General features: G+C 40.1%; 2 protein-coding genes across 2 annotated transcripts in view; both read right to left on the bottom strand.

Annotated features, from left to right (window-relative positions):
• Positions 1–20,424, bottom strand: part of LOC149108622 (uncharacterized) — a 34,818-nt gene extending 14,394 nt beyond the window's left edge. Inside the window, exon 1 of the mRNA XM_089293124.1 lies at positions 20,296–20,424. Coding sequence (XP_089149250.1) covers positions 20,296–20,356 — 61 coding nt within the window. The 5' untranslated portion in view covers positions 20,357–20,424. The remainder of the gene's footprint in view (positions 1–20,295) is intronic.
• On the bottom strand, positions 9,486–10,598 carry LOC149108623 (uncharacterized). Its single transcript, XM_089293122.1, has one exon. The coding sequence runs from the start codon at positions 10,557–10,559 to the stop codon at positions 9,828–9,830; it is 732 nt and encodes a 243-aa protein (XP_089149248.1). The 5' UTR covers positions 10,560–10,598; the 3' UTR covers positions 9,486–9,827.
• Positions 20,425–21,597: the final 1,173 nt, after the last annotated feature.

Here is a 21,597-nt window from a genome sequence, read left to right as displayed (position 1 = left end):
CGGTGACCGCCATTACGGTGGCTTGCATACTAAATTAGCTAACTTAACAAAATTCTCCCGAGGGGCGGGGGATACGACAAATTTGGTGAGAATCAAAAGTAACGCTAATTTTCTGTCACGTTTTCAATCTGTGGTCACTGGAGTGACCAAAATCGATACATCGGTCGGGATAGGGTTTTTTTATGACTTGTGTGACTACTTTGCTAGCCCTTTACTCGTGGAAAACACCAATTAAATTTAATCATGACTTTTAAGAAAGAAAGCTGTTATTAATAGTGTTATTATTGTGTCGTTGATATCGTTCATGCCCATACATATCCCGAAGAAAGTTCTAGATTAAGACCATTAAGTCATCGGAGATTTGTCAACGACTACCACTGATGGTGCAATAATACAGTTTGTGTTGATCAAGTGATGTGATGTCTACAGTAAGAAAAGAATCATCAATGACTGCTTTGGAATGTGCACTGCGTTCCGACGGTAGTGCTAAGCGAACAGTTAAATTTTAAAAGCGCGGTTATAAGATCTAACAGATCTTCTTGTTTTTCGACTTCGGTGCGAGCAGACCCAAGCTTCCACTCGGCCAAATTTTGAGTCACGCAACCTGTGATGTTTACTCGCCAAAAGCTGTTGAAACAATAAATCTCATCTTTCGCGGGAACAAGAAGATCTGTTAGATCTTATAACCGCGCTTTTAAAATTTAACTGTTTGCTTAGCACTACCGTCGGAACGGAGTGCACATTCCAAAGCAGTCATTGATGATTCTTTTCTTACTGTAGACATCACATCACTTGATCAACACAAACTGTATTATTGCACCATCAGTGGTAGCCATTGACAAATCTCCGATGACCTAATGGTCTTAATCTTTGTAGAACTTTCTTCGGGATATATATGGGCATGAACGATATAAATGACACGATAATAACACTATTAACAACAGCTTTCTTTCTTAAAAGTCATGATTAAATTTAATTGGTGTTTTCCACGAGTAAAGGGCTAGTAAAGTAGTCACACAAGTCATATAATTTAATAATAAAACTCTATCCCGACCGATGTATCGATTTTGGTAGCCTACGTGTAACCGTACCCACCCCCCGAGGGAAAACGGGAGGGAACGTCTACGAAGAGCTGACACGAATCGTGTTATATGACGTCACAGTAATTTATGTAAGTTATGCAAACAAATTATATTTTCTGTCTGTACTCGTGTCCTCGCGCAGACAAAGGCCTCGTAAATATTTATTCTTTCGAGCTTATTTGCGAGTCAATGTCCCTTTTCAGTCCCCTTTTCAAGTGTATATTGTGTTTTAAAGAGATTGAAAAGGATTACGAGCGATGTTTGGTCCAAAGCAAGAAGAAGACAATCTTTGATGTAAACGTCGCGCTCGCAAATTTGGAGTTCCATGTGTACGCTACATCAGAGTACATTTGTAGGCAGTGTCATGTTCTCCTCAAGAAGAGAAATAATTTGCAGGAGAACCTGGAAGAATTACAAAAATCTATGAGAATCAACTACGCCACAAATTTGAAGAAAGTTGGTCTTGTTTTCGAGCCGAAAAATTCGCTAGAATGCGCGAATTTAAGTTCGAAGAGGTTGCCCAGCCTAAGCGACCTCTGCGGTTCGTGACATTTGTACATTTGCCGTTCTTTGTTCGGTCACTTGACCTTTTTTGTCGCTTCGCTCGTGTTTATGAAGGGCACTGCATGTTGTGTAATAAGAAGGAATTTTGAGTAAAGTTGAGCCGTTAGATCGTGCTATGGCAAATTTTTAAACGTCATAGGTCTGCATAGTTTCCGCTGTTATCTGCATGTCGCTTCGTAGAATTTGACACCTCTGTAATTTTCCATGTGTTTATGCATTGTTTAGGCTCATTTCTATTGCAAGATATGCTCTCAAGTCTCCACGAATTTGCTTTTGGGGGACAAAATATAAAATTTACCGTGAACATGTTGCTTTATACTTGCATTCTATATTGTGACGGCGGGCCCGGCTGTGATTAGAGCTGTTTTTACAAGTACAGTAGGAAGATCCTTATCACGCATATCATATTTGTTGTTGGTCATTCTGGCACCACATGATTCAAATGTAGCTGTTTACGCGCAAGTCTGTTGACTGTTTTGCGTGTTGTATATGCCATTGTTCGGCTTAGTTCAGCAAGACCGTGGTTTCGATCCTCCATGCGGATCTCATCAGTTCCCGGTATTTCTAAAATGCTCAGAACGTCTGTAGTTGCCACTTACTAGCGCAACTCTAAACTCGTACAGATGTGAGAATGTGAGACATTTTGCGGCTTGGCACAAATCTATTTTAGCCAGTCAGTATTCTCGAAAGTATTGCTCGCGGTCTTTATCCAATAAGGAACCATTATATATTTCCATGCAAAAGCGTGACGTCACATAACACGATTCGTGTCAGCTCTTCGTAGACGTTCCCTCCCTCCCGTTTTCCCTCGGGGGGTGGGTACGGCTACAAGTAGGCTACGATTTTGGTCACTCCAGTGACCACAGATTGAAAACGTGACAGAAAATTGGCGTTACTTTCGATTCTCACCAAATTTGGAAAGTGGGATGATCTCATCATTAGCCAATTATAGGCCATCTTTCAGCTCTTTTCGTCATATCCCCCCCACGGGAGAATTTTGTCAAGTTAGCTAATTTAGTATGCAAGCCACCGTAATGGCGGCCACCGTAATGGCGGTCACCGTCGACAAAATGTTTATTTGCTCAAAATTGGGGCAAAATCTTTTGGAGATGGAAATCAGGACATTTGTAAGGATACAGAAAGTAATTTGGGGCCGGTTGCTGGCTTCTAAGGCTGAATTTATCCAGAAGTAAGCTGTATTTTCGTTTTCGTGCCGAAAGCCATGCGATGAAATGTTATCGGCTTGTTCTGCTGTCTTGTTCTGTTTTGCTCTTGGTCTTTCTTGTAGCCCGCCGAGGCCAGTCTTTCGTCTAAATCAGTTGAAAAAAGTTCGAAAAAGATGTTCCCATTCAAGTTTAAGCTCTCAGGGGATAATTCTGGAGACTTTTGGCCGAAACGTTCGGCTTTGTTATGTTCGTGTTTTTTCGGTTGCTATGGGCGACCGTTGCTTCCTTTGTTAGGTCAAGTCTGGGGAGTGAGGTCACAAAAAAATTCTAATTAATTCTGGTTTTGTTCGATTTCGCTGAAATTTTAACACGATAAAGCTGGATTGTTAACGAATAGATTTACCGCCTGCCGATGTGTGGTAGCTATTAACGCTGAAGTGTTATATCGCTTCGAAGTCAGGGTTTTGAAGAGATTTTTTTGCAACGTGTGGGTTCGGCGTGATTTTGTAATCGGAGGTTTTTGTTGACCCCGAAGGAAAAAATATCCGGAAAAGGTCATTTCATGGACGATTCAAAGGAATATAAATATGTATATGTTCCGAGCTAAATTTCTGGTGAAAAAATATAATTTTTGACGAGCGCTGGGTTTTTAATTTTTTCCCGCGAAAGTCAGTATCGGAGATGAGATTTTTTAATGTTTCAATAGCTTTTGGCGAGTAAACATCACAGGTTGCGTGACTCAAAATTTGGCCGAGTGGAAGCTTGGGTCTGGTCGCAGACAAAACTGCGAAAAAAAAAAACCACGGGTAAACCATGAACCGCGCTCGGCCCATGGCCGCGCGGTTAATAAGTTGACAGTTGGCGATGAACATCGGACGTTGTGTAAACAAAAGCAAACTTCTGCTTTATGTGCGACGAATGGTGACGGAAACACGTCAAATCGGCGTTTGGACCTGCCTTTTACAGCAAATAAGGTTAGAACATTTCGAAATTATCAGCCCTGTGTCTATTTCAACTTAATATAGCTCAAAACATGTGGCGCGTGCTAAAATATATGTCTAACCCGTAAATTGAAATTTGACGACGGACGGTCAAATATCTGCATTTTTAACGTATTTGAAAAGCTCTCGCGTCGCTCACAATCATTTGCCCAAAGAAATTTTCACAGGAATCTGTAGACCATCCTTCTGCAATTCAACCACCAGAAGCTTAATTCATTTGAAGGTTTCGCACATGGTGAAAGTCGATTATTTTTAGGAAGTACTTTTAAGTGAATGAAATACATGTCTTCGAAATTTAATTATTTTACACCCAACAAAAACCGCAACATTCCCAAATATCAACCCAGTACACAATTAAACATTGCACAAAAACATTTGAGTGTTTTAAAGACGGGAGAATGATGTGGTTTTGCATGCGAGGCTCTCAAACTTGTTTAATAAAATGGTGCGTCAAATGACGATTTTAACGGAATTTGGTAATTTGCATATTTCTTTGAAATAAAAGGATATTTTGCCAAAAAAACTATCCAGTAGTTTTTGTCATGCCATAGCCTTTCTACCGTTAAAATATGAGCGAAATCAAATTTTCGGCCCTTGCCGAGTTATTTTCCATAGTTATGGCCAGGGACTCTTAAGTAGTGCAAAAAGGAATCATCTTAGAATCACCTGACTTTAGCTAGCACGTGCAATCGACTATATATGGTAATAAAATTGTCCCATTGGTCAGGTTTTAAGTATACGAGGCGGGGAGCTTAATAGCCTTCCCTAACAATCTATCATTGACAAACCTTTGTGACAAATTTCCGCTTTCTTAAGAACCTTGTGTCACTGACGAGCTTTCTTTCTTCAGCATCCTGTCTGTATCAGCAGTTCTGGACACGACCTAATGCATTTTATCTTCTTGCGTGTGCATCGAATTATCAAGTGTATGAATAACAAAGAATACAATAAGAAACACTGAAGGGTTAAATTCACTCAAGACGTCAACCATCAAAGCGGTCGGCCGTTTTAGCGAGAAGGAAAAACGTAAACAAACCGGAGAGAACAGCTCTTAGCTGTTTTATCATACTTACATACTTATCGATTATTTTCAAGAGATTGATAATCTCTTGGTATTTTATAGACTACTCAGTTACCGTTCGTGAAGCTACGCGTGATCATTGTGCCAAAAAACTTGATGATTGCATTTTATAAAAAGTCTGCTGATTAATTTCTTTGCAATAAAATAATAGAGTTTATGTTCGCGGGCATAAATATCTTTCGGGCCCGACTCAGACTTCTTTTAGCCCGAGCCGCTAGGCGAGGGTTAAAATAAGCTTTGAGAAGGCCCCAAAACATATTTAAGCCCAAAAATATAAACTCTATTACTATTATCATCACTTTGGAGGGCATTGAGGAAATAAAACCTAAAAACAAAATGACAAGAAAACTGTCTAAACAATCACGCGAGCGTTTGATTTACCAGTTGAATGGCTTTTATTTTCCCTCAATGAAAATACACAATACATCAAGCGAAGCTGGCTAGAAATTAAAAAATCTTGCCATTTGAGTTTTCAAAAATTTTAGAGGACATTAAAGGAAAGTTCGATAAAGCTTATTTGTAATTGTTGAAATTAATTGTAGAATTGCTTAACTGACAGTTTGGCATAATTGCTCGAACTGAGTACGTTGGACTTGAAGCCGCAAAACTCACATGCACTTCGCGCCACCGGCCATGGAGCTACTACACGCGGTATTTACATCATGATCAGAAGCTTCTCTTGAAAGAAAAGAACGACTAAGAATGTTCAAACAAGCGCGTTTCTGTGAAATTGAAATATCCTTTATGCCTACACTGCCACTGAAACAAAGTGGTAATAATTAGTGTTTAACTGTGTAAACACCACGATGTCCTCTTTTATCTCTCCTGTCCATACCTCAAACTTTCTGTAAACCGCTTAAAACAAGCAGGGTATCAATGAGTGAATGATTTAATCAATACTACAGTTAATAGAATGTGCTATTGGCAAAACATGACAAAGGCATAACTGTAGACCGGCTATAATCATTGTTTAAGTCTGCTTTCGTTACAATTAAGTCACTGAACTAAGCAAAGTGTACGACTCGCTGCCCATCCACACTGAGATTTATACCGATAAAAATATATGTTACAGTAGCATCTTGATTGACAAAAAGTTAAACTAACTTTAGTTCAGTCTGTTTATTGTTGTCTCGATATAAAAAATCTAAACCTGAATCGAGCTAAGAATGTCAAGATTTAACTGAGCGTATAAATATAGACTGTAGCTTAAATATTCACTGTTCAAGTCACAGGTTTCTCTACCCAATGTGCAGGTTGATAACATTGTCCTTGGCCCTTTTTCCAAGCTTCTTTTTCACGTCTTCACGGACTTGGGCATAAACGTCTTCGTCCAAGGTAATTACTTGAACTGACTTGAACAAATGTAGGTCGTTCGTCTTCATGTTTTCGAAAAAGTAGTTGCGTACAATTTCATTGGACTTGAAATAGGAACCGAGGAAGAAGGCGCTAATCTGGTCATTCTTGTCAAATGTGCCTGCCAAAATTTGAAAGTTGCCGTTCTTCAACGACGAGCTGTTGGAATTGAACAGAGTGAGAGCCTCTTGAGATTTCGCAAGTCTGTCGAAGGTATCCTTCGCCACCACTATAGATTGTTCTTCCAACTCGGCGTTGTTGAAAATATCAACTACGGCATCGCAGATCCTGCACACATCTGGAAAAGCAAGGTATTCGGAAAATGCTTTAAAGTGCCACTGAAACGAAATTTTCGTACTCTCTTTTTTTATCCCAATCTATAGTTTCAAACGTGCTGAAAGTAACGGTGAACTTTATTTCTGCCATATCCCAACAGAAAGTGCTTTTTTTAGATGTTGAAATCGACTTTTTGGAGCAAAACTGTGTCCGGGCTCTGGAACCGAGTTTAAGGACCTTGTGACGTCACTGGTTGTATTCACGCAAGAGGCGCTATAGATTCTCTCTTGTTTTCACTTGAGTTATTCAAGTTTATTCTTCATATTGTCGATACCTACTAGTTTTCTACCTTGTAATTTCTGTCCAGCCTTGACAGGAAATACACATCATAAACGTTGGAGGGCGCCAGAGAGTGTAGATTCACCAGAATAAATGCTACAGATTATAACAGCTCAGTATACTTTTCGAACATCTTGAGTACTCGATTGGAGATTTCGAAGACGAGTGTGGGAACTTTTATACCACGTCCTGAAGCCTAAACACGATATTTCGTCGTCTGTTTTCAGCCTGGTTCTGAAATTTGGATTCTCACGTTGATCTAAGGTCTATTAACAAGGTTCGAATATATCCTCGGCAACTTTACTGCATTAAAAGCCGTAAACGCATCAGCCATCCGCACAATCACGAAGTTATTAACGGTCCACAAGCTTTGAGTCGAGTACTTCTTTGCACACTGAGGGCATCTTTTTATGATACTAATAAGTGAGAGTTCTTGTGGTAGACAAAATGTATCTTTGAAAATTGTGATCCGCAGCAGGGTTTGCTTTATCGCCGCATACGTATCAGTGTAAACAAAGCGGGAATTTCGCTTCTCTTTTACACGTGTCTCCCAATTGCAATATTTCACGGCCGATGGATTACTTTGAGTTCTTTAGCGCATACTTATGTCTATGATCTTCATTTAATAATATCCAAGTTCAAAACAATTCGTTAAAACGTCACTAGTTTACACTCCTTTCGAAGGTTCATTTTAACAGAATTTGAACTAATTTGCATATATGACCTTTCGCCGCCGACATTGTCACGCTTTCTTTCGTTTCCTGAAAACATACCTGTAGGGTCATGGCAGCTTAGTTTACCTTTATAGTTTAAATTCGCTCCCTCATATAAAAGAGGGTTTCTTAAATTGTTGCTGTTGTGATAACTTGCAGGATGTAGCAGATACAACTGGACTAAAGGTCACTGTGGCACAATCTCGTCCGCCGTGAAACTCACAAAGCGTCCGGTTTCCTCGAAGCGAAGCAACTCGAAAACTCGAAGCGTTGTTGCTGCGATTCGTGCAGCAGCAGTCCGGATAATATTTTCAAAAGCCGCTTTCTCTTGTTTTCATGTCTTTTTTACTTTATGAGTGTAGATATTGTTTAATTGAGTGCTGGCATTTCACCAAGAGTCCCGATCATTTTGCGATCTAAGAACTCCCACTCGTTTGCTTGCTTACATAAAATATCCTGCAAATATCCAATTAAATAGACTGGAAAGCCCCAGGATCGACTCTCGACCTCTTCATGTCTAAGGCTACTGTGATTATCTGCTTTAGAGCTCTGAGATGTCCTTAAGATGTTTTTTGGGGGGTTTCGAACAGTAATCTCTTCTCCCATAATCACTCTAAATTTTCAGCGCAGCATGAGAGTAATACAACCAGTGACGTCACTAGGCTGTTTTGGCTGCGCCAAAATGGCCGCCAATTTTGGGCTTAACCAGCCAACTTCGAACGGCTGAAAAAGCAGTTTTCGCTTACCGCATGCGAAAAAAAAGTTTGCAGTGTTTCCAAGTAAGGTTGAAACTTTATTACTAAGCAAAAATCTCACATACAAAAATTTCGTTTCAGTGGCACTTTAAAGCTTTGGACGCGCCACCCAATTTCTGTCATCACCTTGTCGTAAAATTTGTACCACTCATTGGAGTCGGTGAAGCGGTCGTATTTTTTGTTTGCCGCCAGCTGCGCTAGCAAGGTGGATTCTAGGACATCATCTCTCTGTTGAAGTTGAACGTTTGAATTAAAGCAAACAACGCTGCCAGCATCCACAAAACCTTCTCTTGTCTCATTGGCATGACAAATACCAGACCCAGATGCAGGCGATGGGAAGTCACAGCATTCTTCAAGTTCCAACGTTCTTACAAAACTCGTGGTGTCCATTTTGACACTGGATCATGAATAGAGCAGAGTTATTTGACGCGCTCTAGATCTGCCTTACGCGGAAAAAAAACTAGCTACTCTTCCATTGTTTATGCCAAGCCCAATTGGGGACTATATATGGTAACAAAGTGATACTATTGGTCAGGTTTAAGTGACGTAAGGAAGTAAGTTTTAAAATGTAGCTGACAAGAAATAAATCTTTCTGAGGGTTTCCGCTTCGTGAACATTCCGGGTGTGTGCTCGGTTTCTTTAATTTCAAGCTAATATCGACACCATGTGTCAGGCATTTTCAGATACTCTATTAGTCAATGTCGCTCGTTTTGGAGTATAGTAAATTCCTTATCCAGCCGGCGAGCAATCGAGACATATCTATCAAGCTTAAATTTGAAAGTATGCCTGCACATTTTCTGTCCCTAGCCTCCTTAAAGGATTATTGCACAGATTGGTAGGTGAACCGAAGCGAAGTGCCTGAATATATCACGCCAGAATGTGTTGACTATCACACCAAATGCTTTCTGAAAGACTTTAAAATCAACTTCACTGTTTGTTTGGAACAAGCCTAGTCTTCTGAGCCATCTGTTATTTACTCAAATATGTAAACCGTTGTTGAAGGAAAGGGTGACACGTAAAACATGCCTTTATTGAGGAAACAACCAGTTCATAAATGATACAAATGATCAATCCTGTAATTTGTTGAAAGTAATCGGTGAACTCATGCATATATTGACAAGACCTGACCACCAAAAATAGAACAGCACTCAAAGCTCTACTTTTCAACGATCATTTTATTGCACTCAGAATGGCTGTACTTAAGTTCTCTTTACATTAAGTCGCATCAATTAAATCATCTAATACAGCAATTACTTTCAAGACAGAAAACCTTAATAATAAACCAGAGTATATAGTAACACAGTGAAATTGAAATTTCAAAACACTTTTCAGTACCGTTTCATTACAAATTGATTTAATGACGACCGAGCTCTTACGGCGGAGTCTACTTTCAAACAGTTTGGCTGTTAAAAAATGAAAACAATTACGAACGTCACAAGCCACTACTTTAAAATGCTGAACTATAGTGTTCGCTTAGATGATCGCATCACACGTTTCTTAGATGTCGAGATCGTCGACGAAGTCCTTGGCTCTTTTCCCCAACTTCTTTTTCACTTCTTCACGGACTTTGGAGTATACACCTTCGTTCAAAGTGAAGACTTGACCTGACTTGAACAATGTTATGTCTTGCTTCGCGTACGTGAAGAAAAAATAGTTGCTGTCAACTTTGGTGGTTTGGAAATAGGAAGCAAGGAAACAAACGTTGACCTGGTTACTCTTGTCAACTGTGCATGGCAAAATTTGGAAGTTTCCGTGCTTCGCTGAGGCACTCTTGGAACTGAACAGAGTGACACCTCCTGCAGATTTTGCCAGACCGTCGAGGGTTTCCTTCACGACTAGCATCAATTCTTCGTCACCTCCAATCAGTGCTCTCAGAAGTTGCAATACCACCTGGGAGATCTTGAAGTCCTTCTCAGTAGAGTTGTATTTGTCGAACTTCAAACTTTGCATAACCCAGCCAATTTTGCCCATAACTTCGGTGTAAAACTTGTACCAATCCTCGGTCTGGGAAAAGCGGTCGTACTTCTTGTCTGCAGCCAGCTGAGCTAACAAGGTGGAATTCAGGACATCTTCTTTATGTTGAGCGGTCAACTGGGAAGTAAAGGAAACAAGGCTGCCTGCGTCGACCCAACCCTCGCTTTTTGGACTTCCAGCGATATACCCCTTGCCGTGAAAACCACCAGAGTAGTTTTCAAGTTCAAGCGACCTCACAAAGCTCACTGGATCCATAGTTAGAGCGCAAACCAAATGAAACCTGGATAAGGCCACCCCTTCTCAAGTAGTGCAAAAAGGAATCATCTTAGAATCACCTGACTTTAGCTAGCACGTGCAATCGACTATATATGGTAATAAAATAGTCCCATTGGTCAGGTTTTAAGTATACGAGGCGGGGAGCTTTAATAGCCTTCCCTAACAATCTATCATTGACAAACCTTTGTGACAAATTTCCGCTTTCTTAAGAACCTTGTGTCACTGACGAGCTTTCTTTCTTCAGCATCCTGTCTGTATCAGCAGTTCTGGACACGACCAGGAGCCATAATCGAGGACGGAGACCGTAAGCGCGCCATTTCAAGTATTGGGGTTGTCCCCATGATATGGGACAATAATTCTATTTTTAGAACAAATTGCGCCATCGCCTGCGGCACACGCGCGTAGATGCTGCGAGGATTTTTGCGGATGTCGCGCGGGGAAATGGCGTCCGAAATTCCCGAAATGTTTCATGTTTTTGGCCCACAACTCAACGCGTTTACGTCTGTTGGAATTTTGCTTAAGTATTTTCCTCGTAAGCTGCTCCAGTTTGAGTGAATTAAGACAGTGTCGAATTTAGGTGTGTTCCGCTGTAAGCTCATATTTATCGCTGACCAAGTTGTGTTCCGACGGATGCATGTACATTACTCCACTTTAAATTTCACATATGTTGAAGATTAACAGCTTTTCCATTACACAGCAAAAAACTAGCTGGATATATTTAGGTATAGCAGAGCTTCAGGACTTCATAGTTTCTTAGCTTCTCTTGCCACGCGCTTGCGAGGAATTTGTCAGTCTATCCGACCGAAAAGTAAAACAAAATAATTGCTAGTTTGAGTTTCGGTTGAATTGTAAGCAACGCTTGATGTTTCATCAAGGTCCAATAACTTTACGTCCGTAGATACTGCTCAGTTTTATTCGTGTAAAAATCCAGTAAATTTTCTGTTATCGATGAATGAGAGCGCCCACCGATGCGTGTTTTGTACAGTCAGTAAACATGACAAATTGTACTTCCGCCGCACTTTCGTGTGAAAGCGTACATCGAACTGAAACAATAACTCTATAGTTTTGAAATATGTTTAAGATTGATAAATGTTTGAGAACATATTAAAAGCTAAGCTGAAAATATGTGAATAAAGCAGAAATAATCAGCAAAGTTACGATGACGCTTTCTTTAATCAATTTGGAATAACGATTTCGATTTTGTTGATCGAGCTATCAAAACTCCTTGTCTATTTTCATTTTCGCAGTGTAAAACTTCACTATGCTTATGTTGAAGAAACACACATGATGTTAGTGGCCTTTTTTGCGTTCGTTAAATTTGTTACAGCATCTCAGCACAAAAGATAACGAAAGAAATCTTTGTCAAGATTTGTTGACAATCGAAAACACCGACTCGGACTTGAAAATGCACGAGCTGCACTATGCAAATGAGCTAATTGTACGCGTCAGACTTTCCTTTCAAAAACGTTTGCAAACTCACCAAACAAGCAGAAACAATAAGAAACCGTCAAAACAGGTTTTGGTTATGATTAAGCATTGTCTGAGAAACTCACAAATTAACTCGATACCAGAGTAGAGAGTTTTCTTGCTATATTCTTAAGTCAGAACAAACGCAAAAACATACGCGCAAGCTTACAACTAGCGTGAGCAGATCTTATTATTCATTCCCAGCGTGAGATTGAAGTCTTGTATTCGACCCTGAAAAACTCACCTTTTCCGTTAGCTCAGAACATAAAACTACATATAAGCGCCCTGGTTCGTATTCCCTGCCTTATTCCCGGCCATCGCTGTGAAAAATACGCAAGAGAATCTCTCAACTCTCACCATTTGATCACGCAACGTGACAACATCCACGCGAGAGCCCCCGACATGTGCGTGAATCCGCGCGGATATATGACGTCAGGATGGCGCAATTTGTTCTATAAATAGAAAAATTGTCCCATATCATACGTGCGCGCGAATCCCGAGACTTACGGTCTCCGTCCCCGATTATGGCTCCTGACACGACCTAATGCATTTTATCTTCTTGCGTGTGCATCGAATTATCAAGTGTATGAATAACAAAGAATACAATAAGAAACACTGAAGGGTTAAATTCACTCAAGACGTCAACCATCAAAGCGGTCGGCCGTTTTAGCGAGAAGGAAAAACGTAAACAAACCGGAGAGAACAGCTCTTAGCTGTTTTATCATACTTACATACTTATCGATTATTTTCAAGAGATTGATAATCTCTTGGTATTTTATAGACTACTCAGTTACCGTTCGTGAAGCTACGCGTGATCATTGTGCCAAAAAACTTGATGATTGCATTTTATAAAAAGTCTGCTGATTAATTTCTTTGCAATAAAACAATAGAGTTTATGTTCGCGGGCATAAATATCTTTCGGGCCCGACTCAGACTTCTTTTAGCCCGAGCTGCTAGGCGAGGGTTAAAATAAGCTTTGAGAAGGCCCCAAAACATATTTAAGCCCAAAAATATAAACTCTATTACTATTATCATCACTTTGGAGGGCATTGAGGAAATAAAACCTAAAAACAAAATGACAAGAAAGCAGTCTAAACAATCACGCTAGCGTTTGATTTACCAGTTGAATGGCTTTTATTTTCCCTCAATGAAAATACCAGCTTTTTTTTCTTAAAAGTCATGATTAAATTTAATTGGTGTTTTCCACGAGTAAAGGGCTAGCAAAGTAGTCACACAAGTCATATAATTTAATAATAAAACTCTATCCGGGCCGATGTATCGATTTTGGTCACTCCCGTGACCACAGATTAAAAATGTGACAGAAAATTGACGTTACTTTCGATTCTCACCAAATTTAGACAGTGGGATCATCTCATCCTTAGCCAATTACAGGTCATTTTTCAGCTCTTTTCGTCATATCCCCCCTTCGGGAGAATTTTGTCAAGTTAGCTAATTTAGTATGCAAGCCAGCGTAATGGCGGTCACCGTCGACGAAGTGTTTATTTGTTCAAAATTGGGGCAAAATCTTTCGGAGATGGAAGTCAGGACATTTGTTAGGATACAGAAAGTAATTTGGGACCGGTTGCTGGCTTCTAAGGCTGAATTTTTCCAGAAGTAAGCTGTATTTTCGTTTTCGTGTCGAAAGCCATGCGATGAAATATTATCGGCTTGTTCTGCTTTCTTGTTCTGTTTTTCCCTTGGTCTTTTTTTTAGCCCGCCGAGGCCAGTCTTTCGTCTCACTCAATTGAAAAAAGTTCGAAAAAGATGTTCCCATTCAAGTTTAAGCTCGCAGGCGATAATAGTGGAGTTTTTTGGCCGAAACGTCGGCTTTGTTATGTTGGTGTTTTTCGGTTGCTATGGGCGACCGTTGCTTCCTTTGTTAGGTCAAGTCTGGGGAGTGAGGTAACAAAAAAATTCTAATTAATTCTGGTTTTGTTCGATTTCGCTGAAATTTTAACACGATAAAGCTGGATTGTTAAGGACTAGATTTACCGCCTGCCGATGTGTGGTAGCTATTGACGCTGAAGTGTTATATCGCTTAGAAGTCAGGGTTTTGAAGAGATTTTTTTGCAACGTGTAGGTTCGGCGTGATTTTGTAATCGGAGGTTTCGGTTGACCCCGAACGAAAAAATATCCGGAAAAGGTCATTTCATGGACGATTCAAACGAATATAAATATGTATATATTCCGAGCTAAATTTCTGGTGAAAAAATATAATTTTTGACGAGCGCTGGGTTTTTAATTTTTTCCCGCGAAAGATGAGATTTTTTAATGTTTCAACAGCTTTTGGCGAGTAAACATCACAGGTTGCGTGACTCAAAATTTGGCCGAGTGGAAGCTTCGGTCTGCTCGCACAGAAGTCGAACAAGAAGATCTGTTAGATCTTATAACCGCGCTTTAAAAATTTAACGGTTCGCTTCGCACTACCGTCGGAACGCAGTGCACATTCCAAAGCAGTCATTGATGATTCTTTTCTTACTGTAGACATCACGTCACTTGATCAACACAAACTGTATTCTTGCACCATCAGTGGTAGCCGTTGACAAATCTCCGATGACGTAATGGTCTTAATCTAGAACTTTCTTCGGGATATGTATGGGCATGAACGATATAAATGACACGATAATAACACTATTAACAACAGCTTTCTTTCTTAAAAGTCATGATTAAATTTAATTGGTGTTTTCCACGAGTAAAGGGCTAGCAAAGTAGTCACACAAGTCAGATAATTTAATAAGAAGAAGATCTGTTAGATCTTATAACCGCGCTTTTAAAATTTAACTGTTTGCTTAGCACTACCGTCGGAACGCAGTGCACATTCCAAAGCAGTTATTGATGATTCTTTTCTTACTGTAGACATCACATCACTTGATTAACACAAACTGTATTATTGCACCATCAGTGGTAGCCATTGACAAATCTCCGATGACCTAATGGTCTTAATCTTTGTAGAACTTTCTTCGGGATATGTATGGGCATGAGCGATATGAATGACATGATAATAACACTATTAACAACAGCTTTCTTTCTTAAAAGTCATGATTAAATTTAATTGGTGTTTTCCACGAGTAAAGGGCTAGCAAAGTAGTCACACAAGTCATATAATTTAATAATAAAACTCTATCCCGACCGATGCATCGATTTTGGTCACTCCAGTGACCACAGATTGAAAACGTGACAGAAAATTGGCGTTACTTTCGATGATCTCATCATTAGCCAATTACAGGCCATTTTTCAGCTTTTTTCGTGATATCCCCCGCACGGGAGAATTTTGTCAAGCTAGCTAATTTAGTATGCAAGCCACCGTAATGGCGGTCACCGTGGACGAAATGTTTATTTGTTCAAAATTGGGGCAAAATCTTTCGGAGATGGAAGTCAGGACATTTGTAAGGATACAGAAAGTAATTTGGGACCGGTTGCTGGCTTCTAAGGCTGAATTTATCCGGAAGTAAGCTGTATTTTCGTTTTCGTGCCGAAAGCCATGCGATGAAATATTATCGGTTTGTTCTGCTGTCTTGTTCTGTTTTTCTCTTGGTCTTTTTTGTAGTCCGCCGAGGCCAGTCTTTCGTCTAAATCAGTTGAAAAAAGTTCGAAAAAGATGTTCCCATTCAAGTTTAAGCTCTCAGGCGATAATTGTGGAGTTTTTTGGCCGAAACGTCGGCTTTGTTATGTTGGTGTTTTTCGGTTGCTATGGGCGACCGTTGCTTCCTTTGTTAGGTCAAGTCTGGGGAGTGAGGTCACAAAAAAATTCTAATTAATTCTGGTTTTGTTCGATTTCGCTGAAATTTTAACACGATAAAGCTGGATTGTTAAGGACTAGATTTACCGTCTGCCGATGTGTGGTAGCTATTAACGCTGAAGTGTTATGTCGCTTCGAAGTCAGGGTTTTGAAGAGATTTTTTGCAACGTGTTCGGCGTGATTTTGTAATCGGAGGTTTCGGTTGACCCCGAAGGAAAAAATATCCGGAAAAGGTCATTTCATCGACGATTCAAAGGAATATAAATATGTATATGTTCCGAGCTAAATTTCTGGTGAAAAAATATAATTTGTGACGAGCGCGGGGTTTTTAATTTTTTCCCGCGAAAGATGAGATTTATTAATGTTTCAACAGCTTTTGGCGAGTAAACATCACAGGTTGCGTGACTCAAAATTTGGCCGAGTGGAAGCTTGGGTCTGCTCGCACAGAAGTCGAAAAAAAAAAACACGGGTAAACCATGAACCGCGCTCGGCCCATGGCCGCGCGGTTAATAAATTAAAAACCCAGCGCTCGTCAAAAATTATATTTTTTCACCAGAAATTTAGCTCGGAACATATACATATTTATATTTGTTTGAATCGTCGATGAAATGACCTTTTCCGGATATTTTTTCCTTCGGGGTCAACCGAAACCTCCGATTACAAAATCACGCCGAACCCACATGATGCAAAAAAATCTCTTCAAAACCCTGACTTCGAAGCGATATAACACTTCAGCGTTAATAGCTACCACACATCGGCAGGCGGTAAATCTATTCCTTAACAATCCAGCTTTATCGTGTTAAAATTTCAGCGAAATCGAACAAAACCAGAATTAATTAGAAATTTTTTGTGACCTCACTCTCCAGACTTGTCCTAACAAAGGAAGCAACGGTCGCCCATAGCAACCGAAAAACACCAACATAACAAAGCCGACGTTTCGGCCAAAAAACTCCACAATTATCGCCTGAGAGTTTAAACTTGAATGGGAACATCTTTTTCGAACCTTTTTCAAGTGATTTAGACGAAAGACTGGCCTCGGCGGGCTACAAAAACGACAAAGAGAAAAAACAGAACAAGACAGCAGAACAAGACGATAATATTTCATCGCGTGGCTTTCGACACGAAAACGAAAATACAGCTTACTTCTGGATAAATTCAGCCTTAGAAGCCAGCAACCGGTCCCAAATTACTTTCTGTATCCTTACAAATGTCCTGACTTCCATCTCCGAAAGATTTTGCCCCAATTTTGAGCAAATAAACACTTCGCCGGCGGCGACCGCCATTACGGTGGCTTGCATACTAAATTAGCTAACTTAACAAAATTCTCCCGAGGGGGGGGATACGACAAATTTGGTGAGAATCAAAAGTAACGCCAATTTTCTGTCACGTTTTCAATCTGTGGTCACTGGAATGACCAAAATCGATGCATCGGTCGGGATAGGGTTTTTTTATGACTTGTGTGACTACTTTGCTAGCCCTTTACTCGTGGAAAACACCAATTAAATTTAATCATGACTTTTAAGAAAGAAAGCTGTTGTTAATAGTGTTATTATTGTGTCGTTGATATCGTTTATGCCCATACATATCCCGAAGAAAGTTCTAGATTAAGACCATTAAGTCATCGGAGATTTGTCAACGGCTACCACTGATGGTGCAATAATACAGTTTGTGTTGATCAAGTGATGTGATGTCTACAGTAAGAAAAGAATCATCAATGACTGCTTTGGAATGTGCACTGCGTTCCTACGGTAGTGCTAAGCAAACAGTTAAATTTTAAAAGCGCGGTTATAAGATCTAACAGATCTTCTTGTTTTTTTTTGTCGGTGACCAGACGCAGACCTCCGCTCGGCTAAAGTTTGAGTCACGCAACGTGTGATGTTTTCGCGGCAGAAGCCGTTAAAACATAAATAGACGGACAATTTTACGGATATTGTTTTCTTTTTCGTGGAAAAAATATATTTTCTTTTCGTTTTATCAAAGCGTTGGATTTAAAGGGAATAATAAACACGCTAAAAAAAGGTATTACGTCAGCCATGGAATGCGTTGACGTTGCAGCTTTCACTTTCGCTACGTGACAAATAAGATCGTGTTTATTTTGGAAGTTTATTTCGCCAGAAGCGACGTTCATTAATTTATTTGTAATTTCGTAAGTATTTCTTGTGGTTTTAGGCAAATGAAGTAAATTCTTTGGCGGTTTCATCGCAGCGAGTTCATAGATCGGAAGGAAAATTAAACATTTGCAAGCCAAGCAACGAACTTCTCAGAACGTGCAAGGATTACGTCATTGGTAGGGAAATAACCACCGTACTAAAGATAGCCGTGGATAACGCAATTCTTGAATTATGTGACTTGTGTGACTTCTTTGCTAGCCCTTTACTCAAGGGAAAAAACAATTTAATTTAATCGTGACTTTTAAGAAAGAAAGCTGTTGTTAATAGTGTTCGTATCTTCATGCCCATACGTATCCCGAAGGAAGTTCCAGATTAAGACTATTACGTCATCGGAGATTTCACACCGGTTACGACTGATGGTGCAATAATACAGTTTGTGTTCATCAAGTAATGTGCTGTCTACAGTAATCAATGAATCATCAAGGATTGCTTTGGAATGTACACTGCGTTGCGACTGTAGTGCTAAGAAAACAGTTAAATTTTAAAAGCGCGGTTATAAGATCTAACAGATCTTCTTGTTTTTCGCAGTTTTGTCTGCGACCAGACCCAAGCTTCCACTCGGCCAAATTTTGAGTCACGCAACCTGTGATGTTTACTCGCCAAAAGCTGTTGAAACATTAAAAAATCTCATCTCCGATACTGACTTTCGCGGGAAAAAAATTAAAAACCCAGCGCTCGTCAAAAATTATATTTTTTCAGCAGAAATTTAGCTCGGAACATATAAATATCTATATACGTTTGAATCGTCGATGAAATGACCTTTTCCGGATATTTTTTCCTTCGGGGTCAACAAAAACCTCCGATTACAAAATCACGCCGAACCCACACGTTGCAAAAAAATCTCTTCAAAACCCTGACTTCGAAGCGATATAACACTTCAGCGTTAATAGCTACCACACATCGGCAGGCGGTAAATCTATTCGTTAACAATCCAGCCTTATCGTGTTAAAATTTCAGCGAAATCGAACAAAACCAGAATTAATTAGAATTTTTTGTGACCTCACTCCCCAGACTTGACCTAACAAAGGAAGCAACGGTCGCCCATAGCAACCGAAAAACACCAACATAACAAGGCCGAACGCTTCGGCCAAAAAACTCCACAATTATCGCCTGAGAGCTTAAACTTGAATGGGAACATCTTTTTCGAACTTTTTTCAACTGATTTAGACGAAAGACTGGCCTCGGCGGGCTACAAGAAAGACCAAGAGAAAAACAGAACAAGAAAGCAGAACAAGCCGATAACATTTCATCGCATGGCTTTCGGCACGAAAACGAAAATACAGCTTACTTCTGGAAAAATTCAGCCTTAGAAGCCAGCAACCGGTCCCAAATTACTTTCTGTATCCTTACAAATGTCCTGACTTCCATCTCCGAAAGATTTTGCCCCAATTTTGAGCAAATAAACATTGCGTCGACGGTGATCGCCATTACAGTGGCTTGCATACTAAATTAGCTAACTTGACAAAATTCTCCCGAGGGGGGGATATGACGAAAAGAGCTGAAAAATGGTCTGTAATTGGCTAAGGATGAGATCATCCCACTGTCTAAATTTGGTGAGAATCGAAAGTAACGTCAATTTTCTGTCACGTTTTCAATCTGTGGTCACTGGAGTGACCAAAATCGATACATCGGTCGGGATAGAGTTTTATTATTAAATTATATGACTTGTGTGACTACTTTGCTAGCCCTTTACTCGTGGAAAACACCAATTAAATTTAATCATGACTTTTAAGAAAGAAAGCTGTTGTTAATAGTGTTATTATCGTGTCATTTATATCGTTCATGCCCATACATATCCCGAAGAAAGTTCTACAAAGATTAAGACCATTACGTCATCGGAGATTTGTCAATGGCTACCACTGATGGTGCAATAATACAGTTTGTGTTGATCAAGTGATGTGATGTCTACAGTAAGAAAAGAATCATCAATGACTGCTTTGGAATGTGCACTGCGTTCCGACGGTAGTGCTAAGCAAACAGTTAAATTTTTAAAGCGCGGTTATAAGATCTAACAGATCTTCTTGTCGACTCTCGTCAACACTCGGTTACTCTCATAAAGACCATTCAAATCTTTCCTGAGTGTCGACGCGTTCTCGCTCTTACATTTCGTGACTTTCTTCAAGTCGCGTGTACTCGGTATTCGGCCACCCTCAATGATACTGATCGATGGAAGTTTCGGCGGTAGCTTACTTTCGTTTGTCTCCGACGCTTAGTCGAGCTACGAGATGACCTCGGTTGAATCTGAGCGAGAATGAAAGATTTGGGTGCAAAACATAACGGATGTTTCGACATGGTAGGAGATCTAACCTAGGTGGGCGAAACTAACACCCCTGCTTACCTCCTCGAGCAATGAAGAGAGCCACAACAATTATGGCAACGTGGAAATAACTGCGAGCCATATTCACTGCTTCCGCTAAACAATTGCACACAAGGGTGGTTCGCGAATTTAGTTATGTAGATATTTGAGGTGGATATTAGAGGACACCCCTTATAAGGTAAAGGTGGGCTTGCACAATCATTCATCAGTCAGTTAGTGTGATACATATCGGCTGACGTGACACAAGTGACAGTCAGCCCGGAGAGAGGTATGATGACAGACACCTTTATTGATTCATTTTTTTCTTTCAAATGCGAAGGAGTCTGTCTTTCTCTCAGGCAGTGTGACTCTCGCTGCCTTGTAGCAGAAGAAGCAGTCCTATAGTCTCACAGGTAAAAGCATCATTGAGATTCCTTCAAACGTAGATCAACGTACGTCAATCAGACAATGAATTAGTCAGTCAGTTAGCTTGTTATTCAGTGAGGGTCTCCCAGGGGGGGTCTTTGTTCCCTTGTTCCCTTCCAAAATTGCCCTATGTTCCCATGTTCCCACACATTTTCGTTATTTGTTCCTCTTTGTAAATTTTTCGAATTTTTGTTCCCCTGTTCCCAAAAAATGGCTAATGTTCCCTTGTTCCCTTCGATATTTTGCCAATGCTCCCTTGTTCCCCAAAACCCCTGGGAGACCCTCTTCAGTCTGTCAGTCTCAAACAATCGTCTCTACACGTAGTGCCTATAATAATAATAAATTACAGGAAGCTCTCTCACTGACTGTCCTGTTCTCTGTAAAACAGGGAACTTTTCTGTATCACGCTAACTGACTGATAAATGATTTAGAGCTTAATAAAAGCACGTGTGATTCCCTGACAGTTGAAACAAGTCCAGTTCAGTTCTTTCATTATGATCCGCATCAGGATTTATCATGCAAGGTTCTGACACGGATCATGGTATATCATTTACAATGATCACCGTTATCTTGGATCGTAAACAATTGATACATTATAGATAATTCATATAACAACTAAGCCAATAATTCCACTCCCCCTCCCCCCTCCCTCCTGCAATCAACAATGGACAACGGGACTGACATAGCTATTTCCGAATTTAGCAGCCTTTTCCTGTTGTTACTCCACCCGAAGGGTTGTACCTTTTGGATGGCGAAAACGTTCAACAACTGTGGGCCGATCCATCTTCGTAAACTCCGAGAATATATTTAAAAGAATAAAGCCAGATAATGCTTGTTGAACTAAAATAATTTGTGCTACACCGGAGCAGGTAATGTCTTTTCTTTGTATGAATGAGCGCCATTCGAAAGAAATAAGAG

The sequence above is a fragment of the Orbicella faveolata genome, unplaced genomic scaffold (genome assembly GCF_042242905.1).
Source record: "Orbicella faveolata isolate gen_17 unplaced genomic scaffold, um_ofav_v1 contig_25, whole genome shotgun sequence".
NCBI classification, from domain to species: domain Eukaryota; kingdom Metazoa; phylum Cnidaria; class Anthozoa; order Scleractinia; family Merulinidae; genus Orbicella; species Orbicella faveolata.
This window is presented reverse-complemented; position numbering and strand designations above follow the sequence as displayed.